This window comes from Protobothrops mucrosquamatus, unplaced genomic scaffold (assembly GCF_001527695.2).
Source record: "Protobothrops mucrosquamatus isolate PMUCROS unplaced genomic scaffold, P.Mucros_1.0 scaffold1481, whole genome shotgun sequence".
NCBI classification, from domain to species: Eukaryota; Metazoa; Chordata; class Lepidosauria; order Squamata; family Viperidae; genus Protobothrops; species Protobothrops mucrosquamatus.
Window position 1 is genome coordinate 161,881 of NW_015387658.1, and position 17,088 is coordinate 178,968.

At 50.8% G+C, this 17,088-nt stretch overlaps 2 protein-coding genes across 2 annotated transcripts; both read right to left on the reverse strand.

Moving 5' to 3' along the window:
• Nucleotides 1-2,287: 2,287 nt before the first annotated feature.
• Nucleotides 2,288-3,575, reverse strand: ZBTB6 (zinc finger and BTB domain containing 6). Its single transcript, XM_015822155.1, has one exon. It carries the CDS (start codon nucleotides 3,573-3,575, stop codon nucleotides 2,295-2,297), a length of 1,281 nt encoding a protein of 426 aa, XP_015677641.1. The 3' UTR covers nucleotides 2,288-2,294.
• A 5,627-nt stretch (nucleotides 3,576-9,202) lies between these two features.
• On the reverse strand, nucleotides 9,203-10,942 carry ZBTB26 (zinc finger and BTB domain containing 26). The gene has a single exon (XM_015822156.1). It carries the CDS (start codon nucleotides 10,940-10,942, stop codon nucleotides 9,557-9,559), a length of 1,386 nt encoding a protein of 461 aa, XP_015677642.1. The 3' UTR covers nucleotides 9,203-9,556.
• Between the last annotated feature and the right edge of the window lie 6,146 nt (nucleotides 10,943-17,088).

Below are 17,088 nucleotides of genomic sequence, written 5' to 3' on the forward strand. Positions count from 1 at the left end.
TCCATGCTGGCTCAGGAATTCTGGGAGTTGAAGTCCACGAGTCATAAAAGAGCCACGGTTGCCTACCCCTGACCTAGAGGAACATATGAAAGCATAATTAATCTTAATTAATGTAGACTTTATTAGTTTAGAGCAGGGTAGGCAACCTTGGCTCTTTTATGACTGGTGGACTTCAACTCCCAGAATTCCTGAGCCAGCCGTGCTGAGGGGAAAGGGAGAGGTTTCCAAGCTGAGCCATGCTGGTTCAGGAATTCTGGGAGTTGAAGTCCACGAGTCATAAAAGAGCCAAGGTTGCCTATACTGGGCTAGCCGGTGATTTTGTACAGCGGTTAAAAAAAAGTATGCCTGCTTATTTCAGCCGTCTGACTTTTGCTCTCACAGATGCCCCCCCCAACGCCTCTCTGAACAGATACTGCAAGATTGAGGAGCTGCTTTGTAAGGTCAGCGGGAAAGCTTTAAGTGGTTCGGGGACCTCCAGGTAATCTCTTCATAACCTTGTTTCAAAATTACAGTCGGATGAGGAGAGCACATCTTTCTCCTCCCGTCCTGGCCACTTTTTGCAGAGGCCCCATTGAGAGCATCTTAACAAACTGCGTCACTGTCTGGTTTGGTGGTAGCAGAGCCTCAGACAGAAGGTCCAGGCAGAGAGTGGTGAGGACAGTGGAGAAGATTATAGGAAGCTCGCTTCCCGTTATTCAGGACGCTGCTTATAAGCACTTATATGTGCTTAGAGCTCGGAACATTGTTAGAGCCTCCCCCCCCCATTGCACGGTCTGTTTCTGTTGCTCCCCTCTGGGAGGAGGTTTCAAAGTATTTATAACAGGACTACCAGATTCTGTAACAGCTTTGTTCCTTGTGCCACCCGTCTGGTAAATTTGCAGTATTTTTTTTCCCCGCCAGCATATGTATATTCGAACACGACTGTGATGTTTCTCTGTGTAATATATATGTGTGCATGTGGGGATATGCATGATGGGATTTTTTGGAGAGCTGAATGCAACGCAATTTCGTTTTAATGTATGCTGATTAGTGTACATTTAAAGTGCGGTCCGGTCAACCAGAAGCAATCTTTATTCCCACTACAAATCAAATGGCAAATTGGGCATACACGCCCCCACAAAGCAGCCACAAACAAGATTATCACAGCAGTCAACCTCATAATTGGGGCTGTTTGGCCAGTGAATGTTTCTTCTCAAAACTGGACAGCTCCACGCGTGTTACAGACACAATTCGCTTACGAACACCTGGAGTCAGAGAGTCTTTTGCAAAATTTGGAGCGTTATCAAACAGGAAGGACCTCCTGTTACACAAAAGCTTATTAGCACACCGAAAAGCAGGCCACATTTACAAAAACGTTATAAACAGCCTTCTCAAAATGTCAGCACCCCGACAGGATTGAGTTCTTTGATCATTTATGCAATTGCCACTGGCATCTCAGGAAAATCATGCAATTAATGTCCCCACCCCCCACAATTAATATCTGCATTTTATATTTTATATTTTTTTCCCTTGAAAATTAAACACCCTTGCAACTGCAGTTGATCCATTCATCCCAGGAGATATATAGCTTATTTGCATTATCACAAAAATGTATACATTTATACTGCCTCAAAACACAGAATTGCCTGGATGAAAGTTGATTGTATGTTTCTTAACGCTTCCAGAAATAAGAAAAATATAGTACCTTGTAACCTGCAGTGACCACTAGCAATAAGACTTAACTTTAGACTGAAGTGAAAATGGAATTTACATTTGATTCTTTTGTGGCTTGCCAAACAAGGTGACTCCAACAACGGTGTTTTTATAACGAGTCCAGCCTTTGTTAAAGGAGAAAAAAAATAAAATAAAGACACTGCCTTGATTGTACATCGGGCTCTTGAGTGAATTCCTGGCCACTGTGCAGTTCATGGTGAACAAGGCAAAGTTGCACGTTTTCACCCCAAAAAAGAGACACTCTGATTAAAGCCCCCCAAAACCGAGACGTAAACAACAGCTTTACGGTAAAAAAAAATGTGGGTGTGGTGCAAAATAAAGGCTTCAAAGATTCTTTTACGTTACAGAACATATAAATACGTAAATAACAACAATCAAGCACCACTTTTTGTTCAGCATTTCTTGCTTGCTTACTATCACGGGAAGAAGGGCAGTTATTCAAAAGCCTGCAGGGACATCGATAAATAGGGGGGTATTTACATGCAGGGCTGGAGACTATGAGTGGAGATAGTGGGGTGGGGTCTTGGTGCTCTGCAACCAATCAGGCCTTTTAAAAAAAAAATCCCCTTCCCAAACGACATCTAGTCGTAGTCTATTCTGACTTCCGTGATGGCGTCAAAGCCAGATTTGTCCACTCCGCCGGCCCTTCCGTGCACGGACGTCAGGTGCTTTTTGAGGGCGGACTTGTGCTTGAAATCCATGTCACAACAGTGACACTTATAAGGCCGGTCCCCACTGTGGATGTTGAGGTGGTCCTGGAGGGTGCTCTTGGCGGTGAAGGTCTTCAGACACACCATGCACTGGAAGGGGCGGATGCCCATGTGGCCGCGGATATGCCGGTTGAGGTTCTTCTTCTGAGTAAAGGTTTTCCCACACTGCAAGCACAAGAAGAGCTTGTGCATCTTTAAGTGGCGGAGGTAGTTCTCCAGGTGGAGGAAGCCTCTGGGGCACTTGGGACACTGATGCCGCCACGAGTAGCCGACGCCCTCGGAGTTTGGGAAGTCACCCCCTGCGTGCGCAGCTCCTTCTGGATTCTCGCTGCCAAAGCTCTGGAACTGGGCTACTTCGCTCATCCTGCTCTCCACGGTGGAGTTGATCAAGGAGTGCTGAGTTTCGGGGAAATACAAGCTGGTTTTGGAAGAGGTGCAAGGCTGGGGAAACTGCGCATCGTCCACACTGGGGACGTTAATGGAATCCATCTGGAAGATGCAGATCTCATCGTCCTTGTAGCCGATCTCCACGGTGGAGATCTCAGGACTTTTGACCTCCTTCCTGTCCGACATTAAATCCTGCAGGGACACTGGCTGAATGTCCCCTTTCTCTTGTTTTATGGGCTCGTCTATGCTCAACGGGCTGTCTGCAGAAATCTCGATGATTTCACAGTCTCTATCAGGGCAGTTGTCTTTGCTGCCCAGCTCCATGTCCGAAGAGTGGCATTTGTCAGCACACCGGCCGCTGCCTTCTACGGAAGCGTCGATTTCCAGATACCTGGAAAGGGCCTCGGTGCACTTCTCCACGATATGCACCATCTGCAGGTAGCTTGCCGCCGTGAGGTATTTCAACAGCTCCTTCTTCTTCACTTCCAGAGCCCCCGTGTAGCAGGAGAGCAGCAGCTTCCGGCCCACTTCGGCGCTCTGCAAGATGGTGATCCGAACGTGCTGGGACTGCGTGAGCAGGAACTGGTCCCGCATGAAGGTGGAGCAGGCCGCGAAGATCACTTTGTGTCCGTGGAACTCCGTGTCGTCGATGTAGATGGACACGTCGCAGAAGAGGTTCTGCTGCCTCAGCAGGTTCATCTTTTGCAGCACGGCATCGCCTTGCTGCTCAAACCGGAAGTGGAGCACGTCCGAATCGGCAGCCATTGTGGCAATCCTGCTGGGGGGGGAGGGAATGGAATGAAAGGGAAGTTCAACACCTTGACACAAGCCATTCCACAAGAGGACCCTTGGTGGAAGATGCTTTGTGTTGTTCTGGAAGCAGCTTTGTACTCTCTACAGCAGGGGTCCCCAACCCCCGGTCTCTGGACCGGTATCGGGCCACGGCGTGCCAGCAACCGGTCCGCACAAACAAGCAAAGCCCCATCTGCGGGATGCAGGCAGCACACAAAACCACGCACTCTCCGTTCTGTGAAAAACCTTTCTCCATGGAACTGGTCCCTGGTGCCCAAAAGGTTGGGGGCCTCTGCTCTACAGAGCCTGTGAAAACCTACCTCTTCTTGGTGCCCCCCCAGAATAGGGATGAAAAGAAAAAAGAACACAAAGAAAAGGGAAAAAAACCTCCAATGCATTCATCCCTGCAGCTCCGTCCCCTGAGATTACAGCTTCCCAAACTCTTCGGCTCATCTACCCCTTCATGAACTTCCAGTTTGTTCATTGACTCCCCCCCCCCAAGATTTATTATATGAAAACAATTTAATAAACACCAAGAATACTTTGGATAATAAGAACAGTAACAAACATTTGTCTCTCCCAGGTCCTCAGGAAGAACTCGGTGGGTTAAAGACCCCCAAATCCAGTCTCAAGATCCGACTGACTGTGCGATGAACCACATATAGCCCCACTGACTGGGGGGGGGAAGGTTGATAGTGACCACTTTGCGGCACCCTGCCTGATCCTCACCTAAGACTGAGAGACTGGAGGCTTTTAAGAAGAGACTGGACAGCCACCTGTCTGGAATGGTCAAAGGGTCTCCTGCTTGTGCAGGGGGTGGGACTAGATGACCCCCAAGGTCCCTTCCAGCTCTGTTATCCTTCCTTCCTCCATCACTGGAGGCTTTCAAGAAGATACTGGACAGCCATTTGTCTGAAATAGTATAAGGTCTCCTGCTTGGGCAGGGGGTTGGACTAGATGACCTCCAAGGTCCCTTCCAGCTGTGTTATCCTTCCTTCCTTCCTCCCCCCCTCCTTACTGGAGTTTTTCAAGCAGAGATGACACAGCCATTTGTCTGAAATGTTATAGGGTCTCCTGCTTGTGCAGGGGGTGGGACTAGATGACCTCCAAGGTCCCTTCCAGCTGTGTTAGCTTTCCTTCCTTCCTTCCTTCCTCCCCCGCTCCTCACTGGAGTTTTTCAAGCAGAGACCAGACAGCCATTTGTCTGACATGTTATAGGGTCTCCTGCTTGTGCAGGGGGTTGGACTAGAAGACCTCCAAGGTCCCCCACTCCCACAACCCTGCTTCACTTTGGATCCTTTTATAGCGAGGTGGGTTGCAAGGCCTTTAATAATGCAAACCCTCCCCCACCCCGGAACTGAGCAAATTGGGACCTCAAAGGGAAACCATGCCGCCCCTTTCCCTGAAGACCTACTTTTCTCTGGGAAGAAAAATATAATATTTCTGAATATTATACCAATCTATACCAATATTTATATACTAATATACTAATCTTTCTGAAGCTGGGCCGCTTTAAGAGGGCTGGACTTCAACTCCCAGAATTCCCCAGCCAGCACAGCTGGCTGGGGAATTCTGGGAGTTGAAGTCCAGCCCTCTTAAAGCGGCCCAGCTTCAGAAAGACTGCCTTATCAGCTGACTTGGGCAGGGTCGTTTGGAGAGCCCCCCTCCCTGGGGGGGGAGCCAACCATAAGGGGGAGGACGACCTCCCTGCCCTCCCCGCTTCCCCCCTCCGCTCACCGGGCGGCTGCCGACGTCGAGGGGGACCCAGCCAGGCTCGTTCCCGGCCGCGGCTGCAGAGCGGTTCGCTGGCGGGGATCGACTTCCGGGAGTCCCGCGAGCTTCCTCCTCCTCCTCTTTCCGCCCCCTCGCGACCCGGAAGAAGAACCCGCCAGCAAGCACGTGCGCCGGCTCCTGATTGGCCGCCTTCGCCACGGGGGGGGCGGGGCCCAGCCAATGGGAAGGGAGAGGCGCCCGCTGTGTAAAGCTGCTTCTTTTGCCGCGCCGGGAAGAGTCAGAATCAGACTAGAGCTGGCGGAAGGGATCTTGGAGGTCATCTAGTCCAACCCCGAATAGAATGCATGGAATAATGGAATGGAATAATAAAAGAATAGAATAGAGAATGGAATAATAAAAGAATAGAAAATGGAATAATAAAAAATAGAATAAAATAGAGAATGGAATAATAAAAGGAATAGAATAGAATAATAAAATAATGGAATAGAGAATGGAATAATAAAACAACAGAGCAGAATAGAATAGAAGAATGGAATAATAGAATAGAATAGAGAATGGAATAATAAAAGAATAGAAAATGGAAGAATAAAATAGAGAATGGAATAATAAAAGGAATAGAATAGAATAATAAAAGAATAGAATAGAGAATGGAATAATAAAATAGAACAGCAGAATAGAATAGAAGAATGGAATAATAATAGAATGGAGTAGAATAGAATAGGAGAATGGAATAATAAAAGAATAGAATAGAAAATGGAATAATAAAAGAATAGAATAAAATAAGAGAATGGAATAATAAAAGGAATAGAATAATAAAAGAATAGAATAGAGAATGGAACAATAAGAATAGAACAGAGCAGAATAGAATAGAAGAATGGAATAATAAAAGAATAGAATAAAATAGAGAATGGAAAAATAAAAGGAATAGAACAGAATCTGGAAGGGACCTTGGAGGAATCTTGCTTGGCTATCCAATCTTTTCTTAAAAGCCTCCAGTGTTGGAGCACCCACAACATCTGAATGCAATTTCTGTTCCACTCGTTAATTGTCTTCACTGTTAGGAAGTTTCTCCTTAATTCCAGGTTGCTTCTCTCCTTGCTGCCTGGGGGTGGTGGTGGTGTGATCCCGGGAGCCGTGTCAATTCCCCACAAACTGATGGTTCTTGGAGGATCTGGTTGCAAATCAATGAGGGAGGCATAGAATAAATCTCGCCCTGCTCGTTTCAGGCATCAGATTAGGGATGCTGATGATGGGGGTGGGAGAATGGGGCTCTCTTTCCTGGAGTTTTCCTGTACAGGCAGTCCTCGATTTACAACCGTTCATTTAGTGACCATTCAAAGTTACAACGGCACTGAAAAAAGTGACTTATGACTGTTTTTCACATTTACCGACCATTGCAGCAATACCCCCAGGGTCGCGTGCTCCAAATTTGGACGCTTTGGTAACTGACTCGTGTTTCTGACGGCCGCAGTGCCCTGGGGTGGTGTGACCCCCTTTCGACAAGCAAAGCCTAGCGGAAAGCCAGACCCGCTTAACAACCGTGGTGCTAACTTTAACAACGGCAGCGAGTCACTTAACCACGGCGGCAAGAAAAGTCGTAAAATGGGGGGGAGGAAAGATTCACTGGACAAGTGCCTTCACTTTGCAACAAAAATTTTTGGGGCTCCATTGCGGTCGTAAATCGAGGACCACCTGTCTCATGAAAAAAAAGAGAAAAAAAAAACCACACACTGGAAGGTGGTGTAATTGCTTTATTCCGAAGCCACCGCAATGACTCAGTACACATACAGGAGGGCGAGGGGGTCTTCTGGACACGAGAATGCATTCGCAGGACAAGAGGGCCCTCTCCCCGAGAGATTTTTGCAAGGCGTTGAGGGCGAGGCGGGGGGATCCTCTCTCCTCATTGGCCTGGGGAATCCCTAACGGGCAGAGGGGACGAGGATGCTGCTTGTGATTCTACCTACCATTTGCTAGAGCAGGGGTAGGCAACCTTGGCTCTTTTATGACTGGTGGACTTCAACTCCCAGAATTCCTGAGCCAGCCACGCTGAGGGGAAAGGGAGAGGTTTCCAAGCTGAGCCGTGCTGGCTCAGGAATTCTGGGAGTTGAAGTCCACGAGTCATGAGGGGGCCATATTTCCCCCACACTGGCTCAGGAATTCTAGGAGTGGAAGTCCACGAGTCATAAAAGAGCCAAGGTTGCCTACCCCTGTGCTAGAGTCACAAGGTCCCCCCCCTTGAGGGGACCAAGCTTTGAGGGGGGGCCAGCATCCCACCGCCCGCTCGCTTAAACCTTTGAGCCCATCTCACTGTTCTACACACCATTACTACTCCTCTCCCACTTCTGACTTAGGGATAAAACAGAAGATGACAATGGGCAAAGACGACGACAACGGGATAGGAAGTGAGGAAGCTGCATCCACACAACTCCTGGGCTGGAGATCTCTCTGGCAGAAAGGCGGGCGTTCCCCCTTGAAATACACGAGCGTTTGGGAGGTCTTTTTGGAGAGGCCAGACACCCCCAATCATGTTTTTCAAGAGGAAACTGCTTCTTAGGGGAAGGAAATATTGCAGGCTGCACCTAGGACAGGGGTAGGCAACCTTGGCTCTTTTATGACTCGTGGACTTCAACGTCCCAGAATTCCTGACCCAACTGGCTGGCTCAGGAATTCTGGGAGTTGGAAGTCCACGAGTCATAAAAGAGCCAAGGTTGCCTACCACTGACCTAGGACTTCCTGCTTCCTGGATTTCCCAGGAAAAAGACCATCGCATAGAAAAAAAAACCCAGGGTCTCCTACGCCAGAATATTGGCGGAGAGGAACCGAAACACTGCTCACACGATACACTATAATCCACCTTCAACTAAGTAACTGCTTTTGGACTGCTTGGGAAATTCCTCTCTCCAGGAATAATGCCACAAAGGGTCTACCCTCACTGCACTGAGGATCCTCTGCCTTTCAGAGGCTTCCAGTGCTGAGGGCACAATGAGATCCTTTGAAACAGATCCTGTCCTCTGTGGCATTCCTTCTAACAGCTGAACCAAGTGCCAACAGTATCTTAAGCACCATATATAATCTAGGGGGGGGGGGGGAAATAGGACTTGGGGTTTCAGGGACAACAAACTGATCCACGGGGTGATAGCTAAGAAAAGGGAGGGAGCTGAGCTCCGAGGCTCTGCCAGCCTTGGAAGGGAAGCCGTTAACAGAGAAAACCCGATTTGCGTTGTAAAGAACCACATGGGTGAGGGGTGGGTGGGGAGGGGGTGGAGAGACATGCAAACTTCAACCATTCTAGCCTAAGCACGCCGTTTTTCTACAAAGGATGTGATGAAACCTATTCTGGTGGGTAGGACAGGATATGAGCCTGAGCAAAGAGACTAAAAGGAGAGGGTCATCCTACAGGAATTCTGGGAGTTGAAGTCCACAAGTCATCAAAGGGCCAAGTTTGAAGACCCCTGTCCTACAGCACAAAGGCCATTCCACCAGTCTGCTGATCCAATTCTCCCCGGTGTGCTCTACATAAAGCAGAGTTTCCTAACCTTGGCCCTTTGAAGATGCGTGGACTTCAACTCCCAGAATTCCCCCGCCATCTGTACTGGCTGGGGAATTCTGGGAGTTGAAGTCCACGCATTTTAAAATGGCCAAGGTTGGGAAACTCTGCCTAGAGCAATTGCTCCTGCTGCTCTTTCCCCATCATATTGGAAAGGAAACAACCTCGTTAAGAGTCGATGCCCCTTAGGGTGGGAGGAGTGAAAGGGAAGTACCTGATGGTTTTAATAAAGAATACAAAAGAAGAAGGCCGCCCAGAGGCCGCCCAAGTAAAAAGACTTTATAATTATCCAGTGTTTTTTTCTTTTTTTTTCTAAGAATACAGTCCTGTCTTTTAGCTTAAAAACTCTGCCACAACGGGGCGTAGCTGTTCCTGTTTTCGTGCCTTTGGCTGGCTCATGGTCCAGTGGCTGCTCATTTGGCAGAACTTACCACCCCGGGGTTTTTCCCCTGTGCCAGCTCTTGTAACAGTCACCTTGGTAAAAGAGACAAAGTCACTCAGACACACCCAACCCTTCTAACTAAAGGAAGAGGCGAAGGCCTGCTACGAGGTTACGCTCGGCCCCCGAGCTCCAAAAAGCGGAGCCCTTCCGGGGTATTGTAGGCCTAGGCCAGCTCCCACCACAGCCGTTTTGCAGTCTTCTGGCTCGCCGAGAGAGGCTGGGGGCAACCCCTTAGTTCGCACAGGCACTTTCGCTCCGTAAACTGAGCACGGCCTGGGCCAGCTTCCCCGCCTCCAGCACCTGGCTGGCTTCGTTCGTGGGGCAGCCCTTGGAGTCGGCCCCCGAGCTGCAGCCGAAGGCGTCGAAGTCCATGGCGGAGTCCTGCGCGCTCCTCTCGTTGGCGTTGTCGAAGCTGTTCTTGCCGTGGAGTTGCTTGAGGTGCTTCCTCAGGACCGGCTTGTGGGCGAAGACCATGTCGCAGTAATTGCACTTGTGGGGCTTGTCCCCGCTGTGCAAGTTGAGGTGGTCCTGCAGGGAGCACTTCTGGGAGAAGGTCTTCCCGCAGATCTTGCACTGGAAGGGCTTGATCCCCGCGTGGACCCGCATGTGCCGGTGGAGGTTGCCCTTCTGGGTGAAGGTCTTCCCGCACAGGAGACACATGAAGAGCTTGTGCATCTTCAGGTGGTTGGCGTAGTTCTCCAGGTGCCGGAAGACCCGGGTGCACTTGGGGCACTGGTGGTGCCACTGCAGGCCCTTCTCCACCCCCCGGTTGCTGGGCCCAAAGAGCTCCTTGGAAGCCACGATGAGGTTGTCGGCCGGCGAGTAGGAGAGGGCGTAGTTGTGGAGCTGGCTCTGCTCCAGGTCGCCGACGCGATTCTCCACGGTGGAGTTGATCAGGGAGTGCTGGGGCTCCGAGGAAGGAAGGGAGCTTTGCTGTTGCTGTTCGGAGGAAATAAACTGACCGGGGTCCTTTTTGCTCCCCACTTCGGCCACCTCCCCGATAGACTCCACTTTCACGATCTGGATGTCGCTATCGTCCATGTCCATGCTGTCCTCCGAGGGCTGGAGGCAAGGCGAATCAGGCAAGGAGTCGTCTTCCTCATCGTCGTCATTGTCTTCCTCCTCCTCCTCCTCCTCCTCCCCTCCCTCCCCACTGGCTCCCACAGCCTCCTTGGGCTGGGAAGAGTTGGCCCTGGCAGGGCTTTCCCCTTTGCTTTCCAGCTTCTGTTTGGGCCCGATGAACTTCCAGAGCGCCTCCGTGCAGCGCTCCACGATGTGGCTCATCTGCAGGAAGCTGGCAGCCGTTAAGTAGTTCACCAGCTCCATCTCGGGAAACTCCAGCACGCCGCTGTAGCAGGAGAGGAGCAGCTGCCGCCCGACCTCCGAGCTCTGCAGGATGGAGATCTTGACTTCCCTGGAGTCGTTCAGCAGGAACTGGTCTCTCAAGAAGGGTGAGCCGGCGGCGAAGACGATCTTGTGGCCGTGGACCTGCAGGTCGTCGATACGGACGGTGACGTCGCAGAATTTGTTCTCCTCCCTCAGCTTGTTCATCTTCTGCAGCATCGAATCCCCGTAGTTGTCGAACTGGAAATGGAGACTTTCCGTTCTCTCGGTCATGTTGACAAGCCTAAAAGGGTACGAAGAGAAGAGAATATTTGTAGCTCAGGGCTCAAGGGAGGGTGTGTGTGGGGGTCCCCGGTGCTCTCAGAGCTTGGTGATTTTATTTTGCGACATTTCATTACCAAGCTGGGTAACATCATCAGTGCTAGAAGGGAGTGGGCCTTAGAGAGAGGAGGAGGAGGGGAAGAGGAAGAGGAGGAGGAGGAATGTGGGGTCCTCGGTGCTCTGAGCTTGGTGGCTTTCTTGCAGATGTTTCATTACCCAAACTATGTAACATCATCAGTGCTAGGAGGGGGTGGGCTTTGCAGAGAGGAGGAGGAGGAAGAGTATGGTGTCCTCAGTGCTCTCTGGTGGTTTTCTTGCAGATGTTTCATGACCCAGCTAGGTAATATCATCAGTGCAGAGGGAGTGGGCTTTATGGAGAGGAGGAGAAAGAAGGGGGGGCAGGACAACTGTAAGGTTATTCTGTAGCTCTCTGAGCTTGGCTGTTTTCTTGCAGACGTTTCATGACCCAACTAGGGAACATCATCAGTGCTATAAGGGGGGGGAGGAGGAGGAGGAGGAGGAAGAAGATTGTGGGGTCCTTGATGCTCTCTGAGCTTGACTTTTTTTGCAAATGTTTCATTACCCTAACTATATAACATCTGTGCTAAGAGAAAGAGAGATTTATGGGAGGAGGATTGTGGGGTCCTTGGTGCTCTCTGAGCTTGGCTGTTTTCTTGCAGACGTTTCATGACCCAACTAGAGTACATCATCAATGCATGCCTAAAGGATGCCCAGCATCCAAAGAAGCCATTCCCCAAGTCACCCCAGCCTCACCCAGGCCTTACTTACCCTGAGCACCCCCGGCTAATCTTTCCCTGCTGCATCCTTTAGCAGGATTGGGGCTCCCCGTCTTCCCTGCACCCCCTAATCCCAGTCACGCCAGCATTGACCTACTTCCTCCCCCTCCGCATACCCGCCGCCCTCTCCCCAGGGTAGGTTGAAGGAGGGGGGGGCGCAGCTTCACACCTGGGAGATTCCGCGCTGGGCCGGGCTCCAGTGGCCGCGAGTTCCACCGGCACCCAGGGAAGAGGCGGGAGCTCCGCGCGGACGGGGAGAGGGCGGGGCCTCCTGCCGGGCTGGGCTCACCTCCTCTCCGCCTCCCCCCGGCGCCGCTTGTCGGGGGTCCGCCCGGGGGGGGGGAGAGAAAGGGAGGCCCGAGCGGGGAGGCCTGGCCGAGCGACCGGCTCGCCGCCACCGGAAGTAGCTCTGCCCCACTTCCGGCGCCGCCTCGCCGGCCCAAGTCGGCGCGAAGAAAAGAAAAGAAGGGAAGGGGCGGAGCCGACGCGGGGTTGCTAAGGAAGAGGCGGGGCGGCCCAGCCCGGAAGGGCTGGCGCGCCGCCCTGCTGCCCTCCCGCCCGGCGCCGGAAGGGGCACGCACCGCTTCCGGCCGGGCCCGGTCACGTGACTGGGGTTGGGAGCGGGGCGCTGGGGCGGCCTGACAGAGGCCCGTCAGTGGCGGCGGCGCTGCTGCTCCTCCCGCGGCGGGCGAGAGGGGAGGCGGCGGCGGCGGCGGCGGCGGCAGCCCGGCCGACCTGGATGAGGGTGAGCCGGCTCGGAGCCCCACCGATGAGGGGCGCCGGAGGGGGCGGGGCCGGCGGTGGGGGAGGGGAGGAGCCCGGCGAGTGGGCGGGGCTCTTCAGCCAGGCTGGGGAGGGGGGAGGCGGAGGACCAAGGATCGATAATCAGCGAAGGCCAATAAGGGGAGGGGTCTATTTTGGCCCCTCCCCTTGGGGGGGCCCATGAAGGGCCCCGACATCCCTTCTCCCCCCTTTGCTCCAGCGCTGCTTTGTGGGGGGTGAGCCCTTATTGATCCTCACCCCCCCTTTCCTTAGATGGGGGACCACCAGGAGATCCCAAGGCTGGCAGATGGGTTGGGACGTTGGGGGGAGGGGGAAAGAAATGCCCCAACTCCTCTGCCAGCCTTGGGATCTCCTGGTGGTCCCCCATCCAAGGAAGGCCCAGCCCTGGCCAGGATCAGGAGGAAAAGGGAGCACAGATCCTTCTTCCCCCCCCCCCACCTTTCCATCCTCCCCGCCCAAGGAATAGATATTTCCATTTTATGTACTGAGCGTAGGCGCAAACTTTTCCATACATTCATCCCTAATTCGACTTTGACTCCAAGGCTGTTTTATATTTATGGTTAGTGACAAAGAGGGGAAGCTTGGCCAGGAACCCCCCCCCCCTCCTTGCCTGTTGTTACTGGGAAGAAACAAGGAAGGCGTTGTGTCTTTTGGTTATTCTGTATATCCTTTCAAACTTAACTAAAGCTCTTCCTACTGAATTGGCTACTTATTTACGTCTTGTGCGTTTGTTTATCAGAGGACTCCCTAGTTTATAAACACAGACACATATGCATAATCTATGCACACCCACACACATATATTTGCACAGGATGTGTTTGGGCATGGCGTGCGTATGTTTCTCTCTCTTTCTCCATGTGTGTGTGTGTGTGTGTATGCCGTTTGAGCTGGAATCTTTTGTGCTTTTGCTTTTGAGAAATGGCAAGAGTGTTTATTTATCATGATCAACACGCTGCCACTGATATGTGTGGTGGGATGGTTGGCGTGTGGGTGGGGTCCTTGGGGCTCTCTGAGCTTGGCGGTTTTCTTCCAGACGTTTCATGGCCCAACTAATTAACGTCATCAGTGCATTGTGGATTGTGTTGGAGGGCTATGAGGGTGTTTGTGTGATAAATTTCTTTTGAACAGCGATTGGGAAGATTACCCTCATATAATTCCACCAGGCCGGCCTTGATTGCATGCAAGAAACTCAGTTATTCTAGGGAAAACTTCCAAATGTTGTTATTCATGCTGGCGAGGTCTTTGCTTTTTATAAAGCAATGTTTCCTAGAGTCATTTTTCTTCCCGAAAAAAAAAATGATACGAAGTTCCATCATTACGCTGATGAACCTTATTCTGTGGATTAATATGGATTAACTTGGAGCTGGCTGTTATGGTAAATTCCACTGAAAAGAAATGTGGAAGGAAACCTAATTATTACTGTTTGTTCTAGTTGCGACAGATCTTCTACTAAACCTCATAGTTTGCATGTTGTATGAAATTGCTCTTGCACAGAAATTTAATAAAAATGCTGAACTGTATGTCATATGCTTTTGCTAATACTGGTGATCTGTTCCCCACTTTTGGATGCTTTTAACATCGACGGATGCTTTTAAAGGTGATTGTGAAATCTGATGATTACTGATATTAATTGTATAATGATGGCCCATATTCCAGTGTAGGAATTTAATTTGTTCAATCTCAGAGACCGATAGAATCGGAAAAACTGCTTAAATAGATTTCGCCATTTTTACAAGGATTGCCTTTTGTGGTTTCAAAAGTTAAGAAAAATGAAGGGGTTGAACTCTACAACACTTCAGATTTTTCAGATGTTACCTAATGAGCCTCAGAAATTGCAAAAGGCTATTGTGTAAAAAAGCAAAAAAAAGCATGGTGTGCTCCTCATCCAGGAACAGACGATAATAAATACATATGCACGATCTATGACTCAGACTCAGAATTTCTTCGCCTTTTCCTGCTATACTGTACGTGCAAAGCAATTTGAGAGCTGTCAAAATAACCAATACATTATTAGGGAGAGCCATTGGGACGGGTGTGTGAAATTAAATTCTGCCATTCATGCTTTAAAAAAGACAGTGGGATGTTTTACCGTAAATAGTTCCACCTGGAATCTCTGCTCTACAAGGAAGCTAGATGAAGTAATCCACCGATAGATTTCAGGCTTTTTAAATATCCGTGTCTAGCGATCAGCCCCACGATGGCACCAGCCTTATCTGGAGCAGATTATATTAGTAATTCTCCGGGGCTGGATTTTGTTTGTTTTCTTTTGATTTTTTTTTTATTCTGTTAGAAGATGGCCAGATAAACCAGGTTAAAAGCAAGCCATTCTCCATCAAAACAGCACTTTTACTCAGCACAAGCAGTCCTCAATTTACAGCGCTTCGAACAGTGACTGTTCGAAGTTGCAACGGCCCTGAAAAAAGTGACTGACGACCATTTTTCACACGGCTGTTGCAGCAGCCCCCTGGAATTCAGACACTCGGCAACCGATTCATATTTATGACGGTTGCCATGCCCTGGGTGGGGTCACGCGATTCCCCCTTTTGCGACCTCCTGGCAAGCAAATTCAACGGGGAAGTCAAATTTGGGGAACAACCATGTTACTCCTTTTAACAACTGCAGGGATTCACTCAACAAATGTCTCACTTAGCAGGCCCAGAAATGTTGGACTCGGTTGTCGTCGTAAGTCGAGGGCTCCCTGTACTCGTACCGTTCTTTGGAATTAACAGAAGCGGAGAATTCGGTTTTTTCCTGAAAAGCTATTTAGCTTTTTCTTCGCAAGACTAAAAGCTTGGTTTTGAGAGCGTTACGGGAAGGGCGCCAGTAACTCCTTCTGGCGACTTACAGCAGTTGAGTTCCTTCTACAGGCGGTCCTCAACTTACAACAATTCATTTAGTGACCGTTCCAGGTTACAGTGGCCCTGAAAAAAGTGAGTTATGACCGTTTCCCCCATTTACGACCGTTGCGGCATTCCCTCGTGGTCAAGCGATCAAAATCCGGACGCTTGGCAACCGGTTCGTATTTATGACGGTTGCAGTGTCTTTGGGGGGGGCGGGGATCACGTGATCCCCTTTTGTGACCTCCTGGCAAGCAAAGCCAATAGGGAAGCCACTCTAACCGTTCAGCCCCTTTAAATTTAAATCCTAATTTAACCTCTGCAGCGATTCGCTCAGCGAACGTGACAAGAAGAGTCACAAAGTGGGGCAAAACTCAATTGGACACGTTGCTCACTTGGCAGCCTGAATTTTGCCCTGAAGTTGTGGTTGTAAGGCGAGGACTGCCTGTGCTTCTTCTGCGCTGTTTAAATGGAAACATGTCCGAACGGGAGCAACAGGATTGACTAGGCTCAAAATATGACAGTGAAATTTGAAGCCGTGTGCCGGTAATTTGGCTGTCGGTTTCCTCCCGTGGATTGACTGAGTCAGACTTTCAGTTCAGCAGGCCCCAGGGATGGTCAGAAGCTGCCAGGAACTGCTTGGTGGCCATCCAAAGAGTGTCCACTTGTGCCACTTCTGAATTTGGGAGAAGGAGCTAGATGTCTATGGAGAGTCTCCGTCATCCAGGACACGGTTGTCCCAAAGGTGCTTTTTCAAGAAGCAGCTGGACTTTCTCGTTTTTTCTTTGAAGACGTTTCGCTTCTCATCCCAGAAGCTTCCTCAGCTCTGACTGGATGGTGGGGAAGGGAAGGATTTATACTCCTTGCAGACCTCTGGTCATTTGCCTCCTTTTAGAGCAGGGGTGTCAAACTCAATTTCATTGAGGGCCGCATCAGCATTGCGGTTGTCCTGGGGGGGGGGCGGGTAGGTGTGGCCAGGGTGGGCGCAGCCTACTGGGTGGGCATGGGTGGAGTGTGGCCTACTGGGTGGGCGTGGCCAGCTCTACATCGTTCTCATCAAGGGGGCCTGTGGGGGCCTGGCCAGGAGTGGGACAGATCTGGGGGTCTCTGGCAGAAGGGGGGGGACCGGGGCAAGCGCCAAGGCATGGACCCATTTCTTCATTCCTCACAAAGGGTGACCCCTCCCCAGCATGCACCCAGGGGGCGGGGGCGACACGGCAGGGGCTGGTCCCTCGCTGTTTCCAGACACCCTTGTGGAGCTAAGACTGAATGCGTTTCAGCATAAATGGCCACCGCAAAATTGTACATTGGCTCCCGGCCGGCCTGGACCAGGGCCAAGGCAGCGGGGGCTGTTCCCTCACTGTTTCCAGGATGGCTTCGCGGGCCATATGAAGCCACGTCGCGGGCCGCATCCGGCCCCCAGGCCTTGTGTTTGACATGTCTGTTTTAGAGGGTCGTTGATGCCACCTGGAGGCTTATCTGTGTCTTCTGGGTCACCTGAGCAGTGCAAACAGGTGTGGAGCCTTCTTGGAGCTGCCGAAAGGATTTGTGTTGTAGAGGGGGAGGCATACGGCGTCATCTACCTCCACTCTACAACACAGTCCTTTCAACAGTTCCAAGAAGGCTCCACGCCCATTTGCACTGCTCAGGTGACCCAGAAGACACAAATAAGGCTCCAAGT